Here is a 21,380-nt window from a genome sequence, read left to right as displayed (position 1 = left end):
TCTTGAAGCAGGACCAAAAATACATGACTTCACACAGTTACCCTGGAGTTCACACCTTTTCTCCAATTTTACTGTTACTCAACTAAGATTATCAATAGATTGGTCTCATTTTCTTTACAAAATCTCATTTCAGTTCTTCATAAATTCGTACCACCATTTCACTTTCCTCATCCACACAGTCTATTTCCATGGCATCTGATAGAATCTAAATAGACTTCTCTGTGAACATTGTGAATAGTCCATCCAGTGCCAGCCTAATTTTCACCTAATCTTCATACCTTGCATCTGTCCAGATGCATATACGATTGGTCAATAATATACTTATAATAATAATAATAATAATATATTGTGGAACATATAACCTTCAATAGAGCCTTTGACCACTGAGGCCACTCAACAGTAGTATTCCACTACCAATCATTTTGAATAACTGGAAAGAAAAATATTGAGCAGTTTCTGTACTTGTCTAATTATCTGATAGCTCCTCTAAATACAACTCTTCAATCTCCAACTTTTTTTCCAGATCACCTGACGATGTTCTGTTTCTTCCATTTGTCTCTGCCTTGGCTTGGGCAATTGCAAAGAATGGCTTGCCTTAAGCATCCTTTCTTGACCCAATTTCTCTCGGGATTAATAAAGTATGTCTGTCTGTCTTGATGCTGAGTATGTAGTGTACTATCCTTAACCTCTGGGTGCAAATTAGAAATTGTTGCCCAACTCAAGAGAGGACAACTGCTCCTTCATCCACATCATTTTTCCTTCATCCACATCATTTTTCCTTCATCCACATCATTTTTGACTACCTGAAACATGAATTTTAAGAGCATCATCATCATTTCTGTCTGGAGTATCCCATTGACAATGTGCCTTATGGACCTCAGCTACTAGAGGACATTGACTATTCCAAGGGATTTAAGTTGGTTAATATAATACTAATCTAACTTATTTGGAGCAGTCTGGATTCAATAGACCAGCAGACTGGCTCTGTCAATGACATATGGCCTTACAAATCTCAGATGTAAAATGACCTGGTTAATGTACCGAGCTCATAAGCTTTTGTCCCATTTCCAACTCCCTAAGTGTTGTTCGCTTGTTGAAATAAGCTTTACTCTGCTGTTTCCTCCATCACATGTTATGGGCTGTGACATCATGGGCATCTTTATTACTGTTAATTAATTGCTGAATCCATTGGTCTTTTAGAATGCCATCATACTCAGACTCTGATAAATCCAGCCCAACCAGGAATTTTAACCCTCTCATTTCTCTCCTGGTTATCAATTTAAAAGATGGAAATCCAGTTTAAAAAAAAAGCTTTGGTGGTAAGAATTTTCTTAAAGCCATTGGGTAAGATGGAGACCCATATAGTCCTGGGCTGTTCAGCCATCTTAGCTAATATTGTCTTTAAAGTCCTGTTCTTCTGCTCAACTTTTTCCACTGGATTGCGGTCATTAAGGGATAGGGAACCTCAGTCTTACCCCAAACAGTTGCAGATTTTCCATCACCTGTGCAGTGAATTGGGGACCTTGATCTTATTCTAGATTCCTTGGCAATCTTCAACAAGTAAAAACATTCTCAAACAAAATCCTGGCTGTAACGTTAGTGTTGTTTATAGTTGAGAAAGCTTTCCAATTGGTGAAAGTATCCACTATCACTTGGATATATTTCAGTCATCCCAGGAACGGAAGTAAAGTTTCTGCAAAAACGATCTGCTAGATAACCCATGGTTCTTATATTGAGCATGTGTGTCTTAAAACTGCTTTTCTAGATGATGTTATTTGGATTATACTGGGCACAAATCAAGTAATTCTTACAATAATGTTCTACATCTCTTCACATATTTGTCCACCAACATGGATTCTTTGGTTCCATTGCTCTATCTGTTCCTTGATGCCCAAAAATGCCATGGTACCAATAGGTCATCTGGTTTCTTTCACCCTCTGGCACCACAAATTTACCATTGGCAAATACAATTCCATTCTGTGCCTATATTCCTGGATATTTTCCATACTCTTCAGAATTCTCTTCTCTCTGTACCTTTGCTAACTCCTGATCCTGTTGCTGTGCCTAAACTAAGTCTATAGGTACACTGTTTTCCAGTTTCTGTGTCATCACCCCCTCTATATCTGGATTCCATTTTACCCTGCATCTTGATTCTAGTTTGGTTAACTCATTGGCCTTCCTGGTCCCTTCTGGAGATGTCTTGAAGTGAGCCTTCACCTTATTTTTTTTTACTCCGACTGTTTCCTCTTACCTTCTCAAATATATACTTCAACAAGGGTACTGATGGTAAAGGTTTACCATTTGCTGAGACATAACATCTAGCTTCCCATAACTGTAAATATTCAGTCAAACTATTACAAACGTGCATTCTATCTGAGTGTGTGATTGCTCCTGAAGCATGTCTGTCTGGATGGCTGACACCAAAATCTATAACAGCGAGCTCTGCCGTTTGTGCACTCATTATTTTAGGTAACTTGATTGCAACACTTTCGATCTCTACTCCTTCCTCATCCTCTACACATGTACCACATCCTGTAGGTGTCTCTCCATCCCGAACTGATGACGATGATAAACAATGATTCTTAAGGAGGAACTTTATGGTTGCATGACTTTATTTTCCTCTCCTGATTTTAAGATGGGAATGAATTGTCCATTCCATACTTGTAAGGGTCAGGTGACAGTAGTACAAGGTTCACCCCAATAAGGTAAATTGTCAATGAGCATCATTATAGCATTAACTCTTTTAACTGACATTATGATCCTGTCCATTGGTCTAGTTGAGTTTGATTGACTGTTCCATTCTTGATACGACCACCCAGCAAAATCTGAGTTAGAGTATGCTTTGTTAAAATGGTGAGTGGATTAAGACCCATAATATAAGTGAAATGTTTAACAGCCCAAAACACTGCTAATAGATGACACTCACATGTTATTCATCCTTGTTCTACTGGATTAAGCATTCAAGATGCAGATGTTGTTGGCTCTAGTAGGGTTTGTGTCTCCTGGAGTAACATAGCTGATACTGTGTTCCTGGTGGCAGCAACCTCTAAAGACAATGGCTCAGAAGGGTTAAGAGCAGTTGCTTTGAAAGGCTAGTTTTAAAATCTGAACCTGCCTTCCTGTGTTCTGGTTTCTATCCCCATGGAACGCCTTTCTGCAAGAGCTCCATAAATGGGTAAGCTTTTGCTACAAAGCCACTTATGTGGCCCCTACAATACTCTACCAAACCGAGAAATGACCTCAATCCCCTCATCAGTGAGGAGAGGTAGTTTTGCCACTACATCCACATGCTGTTTATCCATCTTTTGTCTCCCAGTGGTTATGACCACTCCCAAGTAACTAACATGCTGCCTCATGATTTGAGCGTTTTTAGGGTTAACATTAAACTCATCTCCTGTAACAGTTGTAGTAGTTCCTTAAGTAATCCATAATGCTACCTTCAGGTCTTTGCCTGTAACAATAGATGATCTATACATTGAGTCAAACACTGGAGAGCTGAAAAAAGCTTTCGACCCATTTGCCAGCCGTTGATGGAAAATGAAGGGTGAATTATGAAATCCTTGTGGCAAAACCATCCATGTATACTATTGTCCTTTCCAAGTGAAAGCAAATGTATATTAACACTCTCTTAATGGAATAAACCAAAATCCATTACTTATATCCACTACTATGAATCACATTGCTACAGTGATCTGCTTAATCATGATTTAGGACTTGTAGTAACAGTAGAGGCAGTTAAAGGGGTAACCTTATTCAATTACTGGTAATCTATGGTGAATCCAACTTCCGTCGGATATTTGAATTGGCTATATGGGTGAATTATTTGACTCATTCTTTCTACACCTGCCTCTGCTTGTTTTGGAAATCCATTTACTTCTGGGGTTTTGGATCAGGGCCTAGTATACATACCTCTCCTTGTACCCTGCCACTGTCCTGTTTATGTTTTGCAAACTGTAACCTGGCAATCTAGAATAGTTTTTCTGGCATGTGAATCCTCCGTCATATATTCTGCCATCACTCACATCTCCCCAACAGTATGCATTCTGTTCTCTTATCGTCCTACTGGAATGTCAATAGGGACCTTCTCTGTATCAATGTTTAAACTGCCAAATCATACAATTAATTAGATCAAAGCTCAAACCTGCTTTCCTAACAGAATTATTTTCCTGAATATGTCTTTGAGCAGTTTGCAAGTTGATGTGCACACTAGAGTGGGGCACACTGTTGTCCCAACTTTATGTTCAGTGATGTAGTTAACTCCCCTGCATGTGAACGTCTAGTAAATCTTTCTTTTTAAATATTTTTATTATTATTATTATTAATTTCAACATGATAAGATTAATACATAGATAGTGGGATTACAAACTTACAAATTTAAACTGAACATGAAAGGATACACAAGCAATAGTTACAATATAGTTAAGTGTTCCCAAATCATGAATGATACAAATATCATATAAACAAAGCAAAACTAGGTATATCATATACATGTAAAAAAAAACAGAAAAGAGAAAAAGAAAAAAAAAATTAACCCTAAGAAAAACTAATCTAACAACCTAATAACTAATAAAGAGAAAAAAAAGAAGAAAAAAAGGAGAAAAAATATAATGAATAATAGGCTGTTTATAGTATCTTTAAAAAAAATACAAAATCATCAGTGTCGCCAACTCCGATCCTCTCAACATATGTATAATCAAAACCGGAAAAATGAATAGGTTTGGAACAGGGTCAAATTACATCATATGAAAATATTGAATAAATGGCCTCCATGTCTTTTCAAATGTAATAGAAGGGTCAAATACAACACTTCTAATTTTCTCCAAATTTAGACATAACGTAGTTTAAGAAAGCCAATGAAATACGGTAGGGGGATTAATTTCTTTCCAATTCAACAAAATAGATCTTCTAGCCATTAATGTAAGAAATGCAATTATTTGACAAGCAGAAGAAGATAAATGGATTGAGTCCATCATTGGTAAACCAAAAATTGCAGTAATAGGATGAGGTTGTAAATCAGTGTTCAATACCGTGGAAATATTATCGAAAATGTCTTTCCAATATTTTTTCAAAAGCGGACATGACCAAAACATATGAGTTAAAGACACTATCTCAGAATGACATCTGTCACATATAGGATTTATATAGGAATAAAAACGAGCCAATTTATCCTTGGACGTATGAGCCCTGTGCACAACTTTAAACTGTATTAATGAATATAATCTATATAGCACATATAGATAATAAATTGACTAATTGAAGAATTTTATCCCCATTCTCAATAGGGATAGTAAGGTTAAGTTCTCTTTCCCAATCATTTTTAATCTTATAGAAGGGCTCTGAATGTATTTTCATAATTATATTGTAGAGTTTTGATTTTACACCCTTCTGAGAAGGATTTAGTTCTAACAAATTCTCCAAAATACCTGAAGACTCAAGATTTGGAAAGGTAGGAAGTATAGTATTTAAGAAATTCCTAATCTGTAAATATCTTTTTAAAAAAATGAAATCTAGGCAAATTATATTTATTAGAAAATTGTTCAAAAGACATAAAACAATTATCCAAAAATAAATCGGAAAATCGTAGTAATCTTTTAGTCTTCCAAGCTGAATAAGCTTGGTCTATAATAGAAGGATGAAAAAAGAAATTGGATACAATAGGAATAGTTAAAACAAATTGATTCAACCCAAAAAATTTCCGAAATTGAAACCATATATGTCAAGTATGTTTAACTATCAGATTTAGTCAATTCATTTCTGCAATTTAGAAAGAGCAAAGGGAAGAGAAGACCCTAAAATAGAACCCAATGAAAATCCTTGTACAGATTTAGTTTCCAGGTTTACCCAATGAGGGCTAAAAGATAAATCCCAATCCTTTAACCAACATATCAAATATCGGATATTAATTGCCCAATAATAAAATCTAAAATTAGGCAATGCCAATCCACCTTCCTTCCTTGCCTTCTGTAAATATTTTTTACCTAATCTAGGATTTTTATTCTGCCATATATATGAGGAAATTTTTGTATCAACATTATCAAAAAAAGATTTCGGAATAAAAATTGGTACCGCTTGAAATATATATAAAAACTTGGGTAAAATAATCATCATAATAGCATTAATCCGACCTATTAAAGATAAAGATAATGGTGACCATTTAGTGAACAAACATTTAATCTGATCAATTAAGGGTAAATAATTAACCTTAAATAACTCCTTATAATTTTTTGTAATTTTAATCCCCAAGTATATAAAAGAGTCATTAACTAATTTAAAAGGTAAATTTCCATAAATTGGAACCTGTCTATTTAAGGGAAACAATTCACTCTTATTAAGATTTAATTTATACCTGGAAAAATTACTAAATTGAGCCAACAATGATATAACTACAGGAATGGATTTCTCAGGATCAGAAATATATAATAACAAATCATCTGCATATAATGATAACTTATGTATATCCATCCCACGAGTAATGCCAAAAATGTTCAGTGATTCTCTAATAGCAATTGCCAAAGGTTCTAAAGCAATATCAAATAATAATGGACTAAGAGGACAGCCTTGCCTGGTACCCTGAAATAAGCAAAAAAGGGAGATCTTTGATTGTTAGTAAAGACCGAGGCTACTGGAGTATGATATATCAGTTTAATCCAGGATATGAATGTCGGACTAAAACTAAACTTCTCAAGCACAGTAAATAAGTATGGCCATTCAACTCTATCAGATGCTTTCTCCGCATCTAATGAAATGACACATTCTGAGGTGCTATGTGAAGGAGTATAAACAATATTCAATAATCTAATATTGAAAAAAGAATAGCGATTTTTAATAAAACCAGTTTGATCTTCCGAGATAATTTGAGACAATACCTTCTCCAGCCTGGACGCCTGTAACTTGGAAAAGATCTTGGAATCTATGTCTAGTAAATCTAATTTAAAAAATAGTATCCTGTATTTCCCAATTTGGTGCATTGAATGTGGATGGGATTAGTATGATTCAAGAGCCTCCTGTATCCCTAATAAATTTTATAGGGCAGCCTCCTACACTAGCTTCTATGAGGAGTCTAGCCACACCACCCTACCTTGCAGTGTGCTCCCACTTGTGTGAGGCCTGACACTGTCATTGTGCACTTGGAGTCCCCGTAGGGAACTCTGGATGCAGTTGTGGCTTTTCATCTGCCACATTACATTGCATTTCATATGGTTGACCTGCCAGGGGCAATGGAACTTGCCCATTCCCAATCTGTCAGGGTCATGGGCTAACCCTGGCAAAAGGGCCTCCGTGTCTGCAATTTGGAACATTTCCCTTCGGATCTGGTATTCACAGCAGGGTGAACATAGGCATTCCAATTGCATCCTCAACCGCCCCCTGTAATAGGTGGCACTGTCGAGTGTGATGGCATACCCCAATAGTAACCCTGTCTCCCTTATTTTTCCACTGCACATCTTGTTTCCTTATAGTGGCCATTATAGGACCCTGTTTTCCCCATATCCTCGGTACTTTTCTCCCCATACTCATCCTTCTATGGATGTGTGGGATCAAACACTCACCCACTCTTCTGTTCTCCTTAGTACCATTTGATATCAAGGTCCTCAGCTGGTTAATACTCTGTCGTTAAGTCAAATTCTGCTGGCTAAAGTGAGAGCATAAACACTTGGAGAAAAAAAACAGTCAACAATTTCACCACAAATGCCGAGGGGTGTACCCCTTCTGCTGTCTGCACGTGTCTCCACCGTATCATCTCTAAGTCCTTTCTGCTTCTAATCTAGCTTCCTGTAAATCAGCCAGTGACCCCTGGCTTTGTGCCTGTTCCTCCAGCAGGGCTGAGAGTAACACTGAAGTTGTTAGACACAGAAGGGTAACTTCTGCTTCTCTGCGTTATCTGAACTGGATTATCCTGTGCTGCTGCGTGCACTGGAAAGGATCATCGCCTCCCAGCCCACACTTGGGTATATTTGTAGCTATAGCACTTAATTGGGCTACGTCAAAAGGGGTAGAATAGTGTCACAACTTGTTTCCGGTGTCTGCTGAACATTGTTATCGTGGGCAGCACTGAGGCAGTGGGAGTTGAAGGCTTCACTCCTCTTGGAAAAAATCAATAGGGAGGCAAGCCACTTCCCCAATCATCCTCACTATTATAGTGTGTCACCTCGTACGCCAAATCGACATCTCCATCATCATCAGTCCTCTCACCAAAAGCTGCAAGGTCAACTCTCTGAGCTGAGAGTTGACTGGGTAACATTTTGGTCTGTTTTAAACACTTGATGTGATCAGAACTATCTTTTTTCTCAGCTGCTGATTTCTACACTACCTTCATTGCACTCTGTAAATCCTGACACTACTTTTCCATTTTTCTATTTCTGCATTCACCTCTTTACACTGTTCTTTACTTTTCTCTTGTCAGCCATTTACACTGAGCCTGAAACTGACCAGTGGATCAAAATCAACTGACCGTGTTCCATCAATTTCCCTTTCTTTCCTCCCTCCAACTCTTCCCTACACTTACACAATTCCTCTGCTAGTTTCTGTTTTTCTCTCTCCATATCAATTTGATCCTCCAGCATACATCCCATTATAACAGTTTTGTTAAATCCCTTGTAATTTCTTTGATTTCTTTTCACTAACTGCTTTCTGCAATGCATCCCCCAGGGCCCTGACCCTCCACTCTCAACCTTTACTATCTACTGTTCATAGTCAGGCCATTTCCTTAATAATAACTATGATAGTGAACCCACCAATCCTCCAAATCCCCTGGGTTTTTCTTGGCTTTTCCTTTTCCCATTTTAATATCCTAACCTAGTGGGCAGTTCAGTTTAAAGCTAGGTCCCAGGCCTCTTCTTTCTTTTCAAGCACACCCCAGGACACCAAAATCTGTTGACCAATCATCAACTGGTCTAGGCTAGGCAATTTACGGCATAACTCTTAATTAATCCAAGCGTGCAGATTATCATCTTGCCCAAACATCAACATAACTGTGTTGACCTCAGGCCAACAACTTAAAACATAAATTCTACTGTTTCCCCTGCACCAATACTCACTCAGACCACTTCTCCAATTTATTACACCAAAATAAGAGATCACCCATTGGTCATACATCTACTCCCAGCTTCTGGATCGGGTTCTTCTTTGCGATAGCTACCGTTCAGAGTTTTCATCACTTTACATTTGAAACCCTTCATTCTTATACTCTTTCTTTATCAGTTCAAATGTTGTGTTTCGATCTCATTGGCTCGAACCTATCTGGTTAATGTGTATCAGATTCCCGTTGGCTGTATTCCAAGCCAGCATCGATTTATTGCTCCTTCGCAAGTGACAACTTGTAATTAATGACTTTGATCTGAATCAGCCAGCATACTCGACTCAAGTTTCTCAGGCCAGACACCTTATTCATAAACCTGCAAGTTCTATTGTATCAAAGATCACCTCACAATTAACTTCATTTTTGGAAATAATGTCTAGTTCAGCAGATTACCAGGAGCATTGCTATATCCATTTTTAAAATAGTTTGATAGAGCTATTGCTGAGAACAACAGTTCACAAGACAGCTAACACAATGGAGATTATAGAGCAGCTTCACAAAATGGCAGCCTCCATTTCTTCAACCACATGGCAAGAACAAAAAGACGAGCAACACACACAAAATTCTGGAGGAGCTCAGTAGGTCAGGTAACATCTATGGAAAAGAGTACAGTCGATGATTCTGACTGAGACCCTTTATCAGGACTGGAGAAGGTTCTCGGCCTGAAACGTCGACTGCACTCTTTTCCATAGGTGCTGCCTGGTCTGCTGAGTTCCTCCAGCATTTTGTGTGTGTTGCTGGGACTTCCAGCATCTGCAGATTTTTCTCTTGTTTGTGATTGGACTTCTACACTACAAAGCCTCTTCCACAGTTGCCTACCCTGCAGAAGTTTGCTGCCCTCCAACTCTTTGACTGTATACTCACCCAGGCACAAACCCATCTTTTTTTTTCCATCCAGTCCTGATGAAGGGTCTCGGCCCAAAATGTCAACTGTTTACTCTTTTCCATAGACGCTGCCTAGCCTGCTGAGTTCTTTCTGCACTTTGTGTGTGTTGCTTGGATTTCCAGCATCTGCAGGTTTTCTCTTGTTTGTGGAAGAACAAAAAGACATCTGGTTTGTCTACTTCCACTGTTCTTGACCCATTCAAGTCTGATATTTTCTTCCATATTTAATTCCTACTAGAGTTTACAGAGAATGGTGCAAAAGTTTAAAATAATCCAGTGAGTGACAGTTCTGTGAATGAAAATGTCTTGTTAATGGAAAAGGTCAGAGGAATATGGCTAGACTGTTCCAAGTTGACAGGACAGAGACAGTAACTCAAATAACCAACAGTGGTGTCCAGAAGAGCATCTCTGAATGCACATGTCAAACCTTGAAGTGGATGGGCAATAGTAGCAGAGAACTACAAACACTCAGTGCCCACTTTCTTAGGTACAAGAGGTACAAAATAAAATGGTCACTGAGTGTATATTCTTGGAATTTAGGAGCTTATTTTAGGATTGCATTTGGACTGCTGTATATTTCTTTTGGATAGGGAATTACAAGATTGTGATCAACTGACAATTAACATCCAACAAAATTTTCTTGAGTCAATGTGGTGTGTGACTTTCAGAGATTATGCAGATATTGCTTTTTCCATTAGCCTGCTGCTTGACCTAAATGCGTAAGTACTAGAACCTAAGGATTTCTGAAATGCCTTGTCCACTTGCCTTAGTACATCTTAGAAGTGGCACAATAAGTCTAAGAGGATGATGAAGGGAAACTTCTTCATGCAGAGGGTTGTGAGAGTGTGGGATGAGCTGCCAGAGCAGGTGGTGCATGCAAGCTCGATTTCAATGTTTTAAAAGGTGTTTGGGTAGGGTCTTGGATTGCAGGGGTATGGATAGCTATGGTCAAGGTGCAGGTTGATGGGACTAGGCAGTTTAGATGGTCTCAGTAGGCTCAAGGGCACATTTCTATGATTCTGTCTGTTGATGGACTGATTGACTATCCCATACAGTGCTTATCTTGCCTTGGATAGGAGAGAGAAGGTAGATTGAGCAATTAAATAAGGATGGTAGGGAGAGTACCGATAGGAGAGGAAGGTTTCCATCATCTTCAGTCCTTTGTCGACTCCAGTTAACACCTCCCAGCTTCTGTTATAATTTACATCCTCACTTCTTGTTATCCCTCCTTGTGGGAATCCATCTAAGAGCTTGATAGCTCTTGCTCCACCCCTTCCTTTCACCTTTTTTTTATGCTGGTTTCTCTCCTCCATCTGTCTGCCCAGGTGAAGGGTCTTGTCCCAAGATGTCAACTGTCCATTTCCCTCCATGGATGCTGGCTGACCCTTTGAACTTATTTTTTAATAAAATAAACCCACCAGTTCAATCCTAGCCAATCACGGGTCAATTTACAATGACCAATTAACTTGCAGGTCTTTGTCTTTCACCTGCAAACACGAGGAAATCTGCAGATGCTGGAAATTCAAACAACAACACACACAAAATGCTGGTAGAACACTGCAGGCTAGGCAGCATCTATAGGGAGAAGCGATGTCGACGTTTCGGGCCGAGACCCTTCGTCAGGACTAACCGAAAGGAAAGGTAGTAAGAGATTTGAACGTAGAGGGGGAGGGGGAAATGCGAAATGATAGGAGAAGACCGGAGGGGTGGGATGAAGCTAAGAGCTGGAAAGGTGATTGGCGAAAGTGATACAGAGCTGGAGAAGGGAAAGGATCATGGGACGGAAGGCCTCAGGAGAAAGAAAGGGGGGGGGGGGGAGAGCACCAGAGTGAGATGGAGAACAGGCAAATAACTAAATATGTCAGGGATGGGGTAAGAAGGGGAGGAGGGGCATTAATGGAAGTTAGAGAAGTCAATGTTCATGCCATCAGGTTGGAGGCTACCCAGCCGGTATATAAGGTGTTGTTCCTCCAACCTGAGTTTGGATTCATTTTGACAATAGAGGAGGCCATGGATAGACATATCAGAATGGGAATGGGACGTGGAATTAAAATGTGAGGCCACTGGGAGATCCTGCTTTTTCTGGCGGACCGAGTGTAGGTTTTCCATGAAACGGTCTCCCAGTCTGCGTCGGGTCTCGCCAATATATAAAAGGCCACACCGGGAGCACCGGACGCAGTATACCACACCAGCCGACTCACAGGTGGAGTGTCACCTCACCTGGAAGGACTGTCTGGGGCCCTGAATGGTGGTGAGGGAGGAAGTGTAAGGGCAGGTGTAGCACTTGTTCCGTTTACAAGGATAAGTGCCAGGAGGGAGATCAGTGGGAAGGGATGGGGGGGACGAGTGGACAAGGGAGTCGCGTAGGGAGCGATCCCTGCGAAAAGCAGAAAGGGGGGGAGGGAAAATGTGTTTGGTAGTGGGATCCCGTTGGAGGTGGCGGAAGTTACGGTGAAAGAACAGGTCTTTCACCCGTTGCGTCTTTGGACAGAGGGATGAAACTGGATTACCAAGAGGAAACCCGTGAGCTTCACAGGAAGAACGTGCAAACCTTCTTACAGAGGATGCCAGAATTGAACTTCGAACTCAGATGCCCCGAGTTTGCACTAATCCACCATGGTGCCTAGCAACTTGCTTAATTTTTCTCCTATATAGTATTGAACTACTGGAGGATGCTTGAGTGGCATTTGTTTCAGTACAGGCAATAGTTTAGAACTTGCCTGACATGCTTTGTCGGAGGAGGAGGAGAGGCTTGGTGAATCAGGAAAATATTCAGTCTTTGTGATCTTGCGTTTGAGTGGCTGATTAAATTAAAGTTATTGCTCAGTTATGACTCGCAGCATGTTCATGATTGAATTATTGAGGTTGAGCATCCTAGAGAGGCAGTTAAATTCTTGGTGCTGGTCTTGCAGTCATGTGATATGCTCTTTTCAACAATTAATCAGCCCAAATGTCAGGTTGTTCTGCGTGAGTGCATGGATTGTTTCACAATTTAAGGAGCAGCAATGGAATTTCACAAGCATTCCTACTTCTGACCTTGTGATTAAGAAGGTCATTGATAAGCCAGTTAATCTGGGAACAGAGCTCTATGGAGCTCAGGCAGCGTAACCACAGTCATTGTCTATTGTTAAATGCATCCCTAGCCTGTGGAGCGACTTCAGTTGTAATTTCTCAGTAACCTTTATGAGAGAACCTTTTTGCCTCTATTGCCCAGTGCATTCTTGCTGTTATGACAGAATTATATTTGGCATGTTTATGGTTTGTGCAAATACTTAATTGGTCTTTAGTGGTTATTGTGGTTTTTGAAAATTTAAGGAAAGCCAACTTTCCCCACATGTGACATCTCAACTTTGCATCACTTATTATTCACTCTGAGTTTGCATGTGTGTTCTTAACAGTACCTCATGGAGACATACCCTTGACTTCATTCAAATTTGCCTGTTAATCATTTGCATCCAGGCTAGAAGCACAGCCAAATGGTACAGTGAGCGACTGTCACATGACTTGTTGTCATCTCCCAGGCAGAATTTGCTTGGTTGGACAGTGAATACTATTTCAGTGGAAACTATAACACTGAGCAGGGTTTTTTCACTCTGAAAGGTTTGGTGGGGTGGGGGGGGGGGGGGGGGAGAGAGACTGTAAGCAGCATTATTAACCCAAACTGTTTCACTTCACTCCAGAAAGCAGCAGTTACCTTCTGATAAGTGATTAATAATGTTGTGGAAGACCTTTCTCTTCATGTGTAAACATAGATAACCAGTGGGGGTGCTGAGAGAAAACAGATGTTAACAAGCGAAAACCCTGTTTCCAGCTACATTTGGCATTGTAGATTTTGTTATGCTGTATCACAACAAGCCTTAGTGTAACATGATTTTATATTGTCTTTTCTCTTTGTTAGAGCTTGGAGAATTCAACCTGTGTTCTGCGTAACTTGTCGTATCGCCTGTATGAAGAAATTCCAACGTATTATCAGAGCCGACTGGAGGGTCCTGGCAGGAATGACAGAAGTGCAAAGAATGGCGATGTTGTGGGATGTTTCACACCTCAGAGTCGAAAAGCTAAAGAGGTGAGAGAGTTGTATTTCTCTTGTGAAGGTCATGCAACTATTTGGCCTACTTACTACCCGTTACGCCACTGCTGTATGGGGCAGCAATGAAGGTCCTCCATTTCTGGAGAGAAGAATTCTTCATTGCTGTTTCCATAACAATTGTTTTTTGACCTGTTAGGTTGTTAGCCCTGAGCTGAACCCTGAATCTGGAGAAACAGCGGACCATTCTTAGTTTGGCCTCTACCCTTTGACCTGTTTGGCATGGAGGACCCTACCAAGAGCCAAAGCACAAGGCCCTGACTCCAGCCAACATAACTCTAAGCAATAAAGTCAACTCAATTCAGTTCTCTGGGTCATTGAGGCATGCAAGCCTGCAAACCCTATGGCAAGGTTGTACTCTTCTTGGAGGAACTATTTGACATGCACTAGCCTTTTCCATCTTTCAAAAATTCTCTGCTCTTTCCACCCACGATGAGCTGGGGGTGCAAAAAAAAAAATAACTTTGCTAATTCTAACTAACAACAAAATATCTGGCTAAATGTTGCATCAAGTTAGAACCAAAACATATATGTGCACAACTATATGTAACTTTATTTTCTTAGGTCAATATGGACACGGCAATATTTTCTGAAGTATCAAAAAATCCAAAAGGAATTGAGTGGCTGTGGAACCCGACCATAGTGAAAATGTACAGCAAACTCTTGGAGAATAGTCAACACAGCCAGCAGACAACTGAAGCTGCCTTGGGAGCTCTGCAGAATATTACAGCAGGAGACGGTCGGGTAAGGGAGCATCCTTGTAGTTTATACATTTAAATGTTGGCTAAGCTGAAGCATACTGTATATAAGACAAGTGTTCCCATTTAGCTCATAATTTTCTACTGGGTTAGCCACACCATATGTGGGAGGCACATGTTGTGGGCATGGTGTCTCTTCCCTTTCACTCTTCTGTACTGCTTAATGAAACCTGGCAATGTATGGCATGTCCCTGGTACTGGACAGCTAAGAAATGTGCCCGTCTGAATCACTATTGGAGCAGTGATGTGGGTGATAACTCTGCAATGGGGAGAATTTAATCCTCACTACACTGGGCTCAAAAGCAGTTATTGAATTTCTGTAAGCATTCCTGTAAGCCAGTTTTCTGTTAATTTTGTGGTATGGTCCACTAATTGCAGAATTCTGGATATTGAGTGTTGTCTTTTCTTGTAACAGCATGGCAAGGTCTGTAAAATAAGGGAGTTAAATGGTCCCTTGTCAGTTTTACAAAGGACAATATACTTTATCGGACAAGGTGCCTATTACAATGAGAGAATATTGGCAACTCCAATTTCTAGTGGATCTTGGATTTCTGGTTCAGAATTGCGCCTAATTTTATACCTCTGAATTTTTAGTGGGCTTCTGTGGTAAGTCGGATGACAATGGATCAAGACCGAACATGGTTCACACTTATTGACCTTTTGAAGAACAGTAATGATAACATATTAAAAGCCTTGACTGGCCTACTTCGAAATCTTGCCATACACGCAAAGAACAAGGAAGATGTCTGTGAGTAACTGCAGCCTTGGATTGAAACTTGTTTATTTTATTTGTGTAAATAAGAGTGATAATTGGTCGCATTGAGGCAAAACAAGAAAAAAAATCTGCTATATCAATATTTCAGCACTTTTCATAGAAGTTGGTCTTCCCTTGTACAGTGCAACGAGTCCTGCTTATCTGTCCTCTCCAAGCTTGTCTGCCAATTCTTTCTCATCATATACTGTACCCATCCATTGCCCCTTTTAAATACAGCTAATGAATCTGCCTGCACATTTATTCCTAGCAGAGTATTGCAGGCAAGAAGCAGTTACTCTAATTGGGGGGAGGGGAAAACTTGAATCATGTTTTCTAAAAATTCATTTACTCCACTAGTTCACAACCCTTCTGGCAATGGGACTGACCTCTCCCCTCTCCCTCCCCTACTATTGGTGACCCAGTGTTTTATAAAGGGTCATTTGGATTTTCTTAACCTTGTACTCAGTGCTTCACTACTGCATTGGATCTTGTATGATTTTTTTTTTAAACCACGTTATTAACAAAGAATAAACAGGTAACTCCATAATCATTGTTCTTGTAGCCCATTTAAATTGTGCCCTCTTATTTGTATAACATGAATGCACTTTTTATTTCTTGCCATTAAATTCCATTCACTCATGCCCTTATTTCCTTACTATCCTCCTCACCGTTCATGGCATTTGGACATTTTGTGCCAAGTTTGGAAATTGTGTACTGTACACCCAAGTTTACCATAAATGCTTTAGAAGCAGTAGGGCTAGTAATGATTCCTGTGGAACCTCCCTGCACATTTCCATCCAGTCTGAAAAACAACCTTTAAAACTGATTGCAAAATATTCAGGGGCAGAATGTTGGTAACACATTCAGCAACATCAAAAGGCAGAGAAACAATTAGGTCAAGGATACTTCGCTGGAACTGAAAAAGACAACTTGTTTAAATTTGTGAAGGTGGAGGGTTGGCTGTGATAGGTGCAGAATTGTCAACATATATAATTTCATCCTTATGTTACAACTGCTGTTTTTATTTAAATACAAACAATTTGAAATACAGTAAATTGAAAGCAAAGTCCTGCACATCTGGGAAAAAAAGCTTACAGTGAAGGAGTAGTTACCTGAAACTATTATCAAAGCAGTAAGCCCAGAGGTTTACGATGGGCTTTGTTAGTCCTTTAAGAGAACTGAGAAAATAGACTGTTCCATCCATCCAATGAAGGGACTGCGCCAGGATCATCCCCAGGACTTATGACCTTTCCATTGGATGGAAATCTAAGCAGTACACTTTTAACACAGCCACTTGTCTTTAGCTGGCTGAACTCATTCTTGCATTGAAAACTTCTTCAACTTCACTCACTTTCAAGGCTTTAGCTATGGGAACTTGGTAATTGGTCATGATCTTTCAAGAATCACTTGATTCTGACATGATCCTGGAGGACTGGAAGATTGCAAATGTAACTCCACTCTTTAAGAAGGGAGAAAAGCAAAATAAAGGAAATTATAGGGTAATTAGCCTCACCTCAGTGGTTGGGAAAGTGTTGGAGTCTATTATTAAGGATGAGGTTTCAGGGTACTTGGAGACGAATGATAAAATAAGTCAAAGACAGCATGGTTTCTGTAGAGGGAAATCTTGCCTGACAAATCTGTCAGTGTTCTTTGAGGAAGTAACAAGCAGGGTGGACAAAGGAGAGGCAGTGATGTCATTTACTTGGATTTTCAGAAGGTGTTTTATAAGGTGCCGTACGTGAGGCTGATTAACAAGATAAACTCTTATTGCATTATAGGAAAGATACTGGGATAGATAGCAGATTGGCTGACAGGCAGGATGCAGCAAGTGTGAATAAAAGGGACCTTTCCAGGTTGGCCGCTGGTGACTAGTGGTGTTCCTTGGGTCAGTATTGGGACCACTGCTTCTCACATTATTAATTCCACTTTCTAAATAATTGACAGCTTTGTGGCAAAATTTGCAGATGATACGAAGATAGGCAGAGGGGTAGGTAGTGCTGAGGAAGCAAAGTGATTGCAGCAGGACTTGGACAAATTGGAAGATTGGGCAAAAAGGTGGCAGATGGAATATAGTGTTGGGAAATGTATGATAATGCATTTTGGTAAAAGGAACAATAGTGCAGACCATTATCTAAATGGGGAGAAGGCTGAAACATTTAGAGGTGCAGGGGGACACCGGAGTCCTCGTACAAGACTCCCAGAAGGTTAATTTACTGGTTGAGTCTGTGTTAAAGAAGGCAGATGCAATGTTGGCATTTATTTCAAGGGGGATAGAATATAAAAGCAAGCAGATAATGCTGAACATTTATAAGACACTAGTCAGACCACACTTGGAGTATTATGAACAGCTTTGGGTCCCATTTCTCAGAAAGGATGTGCTGTCTTTAGAGAGAGTCCAGAGAAAGTTCACAAGAATGATTTTGGGAATGACAGGGTTAACATATGAGGAGTGTTTGGTAGCTTTGGGCCGGGGATCTCATTGAAACCTACTGAATTTTGAAAGGACTAGATAGGGTGGATATGGAGAGGATGTTTCCTATGGTGGGGGGTATCCAGAGCTAGAGGGCACAGCCTGAAAATTGAAGGGCGATTCTTTAGAACAGAGGTAATGAGGAATCTTTTAACCAGAGAGTAGTAAATCTGTGGAATGCTCTGCCACAGACTGCCGTGTGTATATTTAAGGTGGAAGTTGATTGAATACTGATTGGTCGGGATCAAAGGATATGGTGAGAAGGCAAGTGTATGAGGTTGAGTGGGATCTGGGATCAGCCATGATGGAATGGTGCAGCAGATTCGATGGGCTGTATGGCCTATTTTTGTCTTGTGGCTTTGTGGTCTAACTTGCATGTGCCCAAGCTATTCCTGCCTTTTAGTAAATATGTGGAAACGGTCTTGGTTCTGTCCTGTTCATGTCTCCTTTGTATATTTCATTGATAACAGGAGCTGAATTAGGCCATTCAGCCCATTGATTCTGCTGTACCATTTATTTTCCCTCTAAACCCCAATTTCTTGATTTCTCTCTGTAACCTTTGACACCTTTACTAATCAAGAATCTGTCAACTTCTGTTTTAAATATACCCAATAGTTTGACCTGCACAGCCATCTGTGGCAGTGAATTCCACAGATTCACCACCCTCTGGCTAAAGAAATTCCTCTTCACCTCTGTTCTGAAGGGACCTTTTGTGGAAGTGCTTCCTGCACTTGTATGTAAATTACAATACAGTTGCTGCTAATTTCCACTCTGCTGTCATATGTAAGAGTTCATATCTGTCCTCTCTCTCTCTCTCTCTCTTGATACCTCTTTGACAGGGAATGTCATCCACTTTTAGCATTCTGAAAGGACCATCGCCCCTTCTTAACTCTTCCATCTCCACAATCCATATCCTATGGCATGGCACCTCTCTACACAAGGATGAAAGTGTATATCTCCATTATCTCTCTTCTTTCCACCATCTGGGACCCAAACATCTCTTCAAGGTAGATCAGTGGCTCACTTGCACTTCGATTTAGGTCACCAATGTGGTTTCCTCCACACCTAGAGAAAGCAAATGCGCGATTGGGTGACTGCTTTGCAGAACCTTTCCTGCATTCAGTCCACAAGGGCTGTCTTTGACTTTCGAGCTTCTATTTGCATGTGAATTAATTCTCTGTTCCTCATCCACTCTGACTTCTGTTTTGAGCCTCCAATATTTTTATCCAGTGATGCCCAGCATACATGTGAGTGTAACTACCTCATCTTTCCATTAGGCATGTTACAGTCCTTGGGATTTATGATTTCAGGTTGCCCTTCCCACACTTTTGTTACACAGATGTGGTAATACTTTTGATTCAATTTATTATGTTTCAAATAGTTTCTGTACCAATGTAAAGTAATTGCTATGTTGACAACGTTGGTCTGTACCTCATGACAAACATTCCCTCATTTCTATCCACCTTCACTCTGCAGCTTTAAAACAAGTTTATCTCTCTCCCAGTTTTGATGAATGGATCTTTCACTCTTTTCTATTAATTAACCAATTTGCTGCCCATGCTGTCCCCTTGTTCCGTGGCTTTGTTAATGATGAGATCTATGATGAGGTACCTATCAAATGCCCTTCGGAAATCACTATATGCCCATCAAGCACATTCCCATCATCAAACCCACTATTTTATCAAACAAAAAGCAAGTTTAACAAATTCATGGCTTTGTTTTTAATATGTGTCCAAGTAAATTCTAATTGCATCCCTGATTATAGTTTCTAGGACTTTTGCTGTACATTAACTTGTCTAGACTACAGTTAATAGATTTTTCCCTCAACCCTTTTTTTTGAGTAAATATTGTAATATTTCCAGTTTACCAATCTTGGTCTCCACCCCGACTCTCTTGGTTCAAAATTTTGCTTTGTACATCTGAGTACAAATGGTTTTTAAGCTAGAAGAAAGTACTTTAATATGTCAACTGTATTTTCTGTAGCAATCAAAATCATTGGACCGCTCTTGAATAAATTACCAGAGGATATTAACTTCTCTTCAACGACGGATGAAGTGGCTGCTAATATTTGCACAATACTCAACAGTCTAGTAGTCGAAACTGTTGAAGCACCCAAACAAATTGTGAACCATAATGGATTAAGAAAGATCATAAACATTAAAGAGAGAGGAGATTCGTAAGTAAATAAACATCATATGCAAAAATTATATTTTAATTTTCTCCTTTTGGTAGTAAATTTAAATCAAAATATCAGTTGATGGGGAGCTAGATTGAGGAAAAATGCAAACCTTGTGTGTCTTGTTTAGGGGAATGCATTTATCACACTTCTGAATTTCAATGTACAGAGTTCAACTTGTGATGAACTAAAATAAAGCAAGATATATAATTTTCAGTCTTATTTGATGTCAAAGAAGATTATCTATACCTGTAAAAAAAAATTTTAAAAAAATCATTGTATTGGCTTATTGATCAGCAACTGCATTGCTTGTCAGGGAGTTTAGCTGGAGGCTTGATGAATTTAGATCATTAATACACTAAATCAGAAAGGATGTACAATACGTATCTTGCTTTACATTTATGCCGTCAAACTAATGCATTCCGTTTACCATTGAGAATAGTTCTCAGTGCACCTATTGAGTGGTTGAGAATTCCTCGTTGTCAGTGGCAGCAGGACCTTAACTGCAGTCCTTCTACAAAACATTTGCATCGGCCTTTGTGCATCCTTTAGTTAACCTTTCTGCAGCCTGAATGTACCAGTTGGAAGCTCTTCCTTCCAGTCATCTTGTAATACTGGAAGACTAGCAGGATGTACTAAACATACTAAATTTTAGACATACTAAAGTGTGTTCTCCGCCAAGCTGGTGATCTTCCAGCAACAGTTCTTTCTTATTTATTGATTGATAAATACATCGCAGTAACAGGCCCTACTGGCCCACAGAGACTACACTGCCCAATTACACCCATCTGACCAGTTAACCTACTAAGTCATGTGTTTTTGGACTGTTGAAAGAAATCCATGCAGTCACAGGGCTCTCTGGCACTGTAATAATATTTAGATACTACCGTGCTGCTCTTGTTTTCTTTCTATATGTCCTGGAAACAGCCCATACATAAGAATCCTCTGCTAAGTGACAACGACCTGTGCAGCCTTTTCCAGACTTAGGCAAATGCACTTTAAACAGCGAAGCAGATGATCACCTCATCCACATTGCAGCCCTCTCAATGGTAGTACAGGAAGGATCGAGCAGGGTTCCTCTCACTGTCAGTCAAGCCAGGTCTTGGTGCTTGTTGGGTTCTATCAATAAGTAATGCTGCCAGTTTGACAGTCAACTCGAAAAACCATCTCACGCG

At 39.8% G+C, this 21,380-nt stretch overlaps 1 protein-coding gene across 1 annotated transcript in view; it reads left to right on the top strand.

The window, feature by feature from the left end:
* The window catches only part of LOC140729449 (plakophilin-3-like), a 67,561-nt gene that overhangs the window by 36,615 nt on the left and 9,566 nt on the right, over positions 1–21,380 (top strand). The window contains exons 8-11 of the mRNA XM_073049204.1: positions 13,860–14,027; positions 14,612–14,791; positions 15,400–15,553; positions 20,013–20,205. Of these exons, the coding sequence (XP_072905305.1) occupies positions 13,860–14,027; positions 14,612–14,791; positions 15,400–15,553; positions 20,013–20,205 (695 nt within the window). The remainder of the gene's footprint in view (positions 1–13,859; positions 14,028–14,611; positions 14,792–15,399; positions 15,554–20,012; positions 20,206–21,380) is intronic.

This window comes from Hemitrygon akajei, chromosome 6 (genome assembly GCF_048418815.1).
Source record: "Hemitrygon akajei chromosome 6, sHemAka1.3, whole genome shotgun sequence".
In the NCBI taxonomy this organism is placed as follows: domain Eukaryota; kingdom Metazoa; phylum Chordata; class Chondrichthyes; order Myliobatiformes; family Dasyatidae; genus Hemitrygon; species Hemitrygon akajei.
The sequence above is the reverse complement of the archived record's forward strand: the minus strand, read 5'-3'. Positions and strand labels throughout refer to the sequence as shown.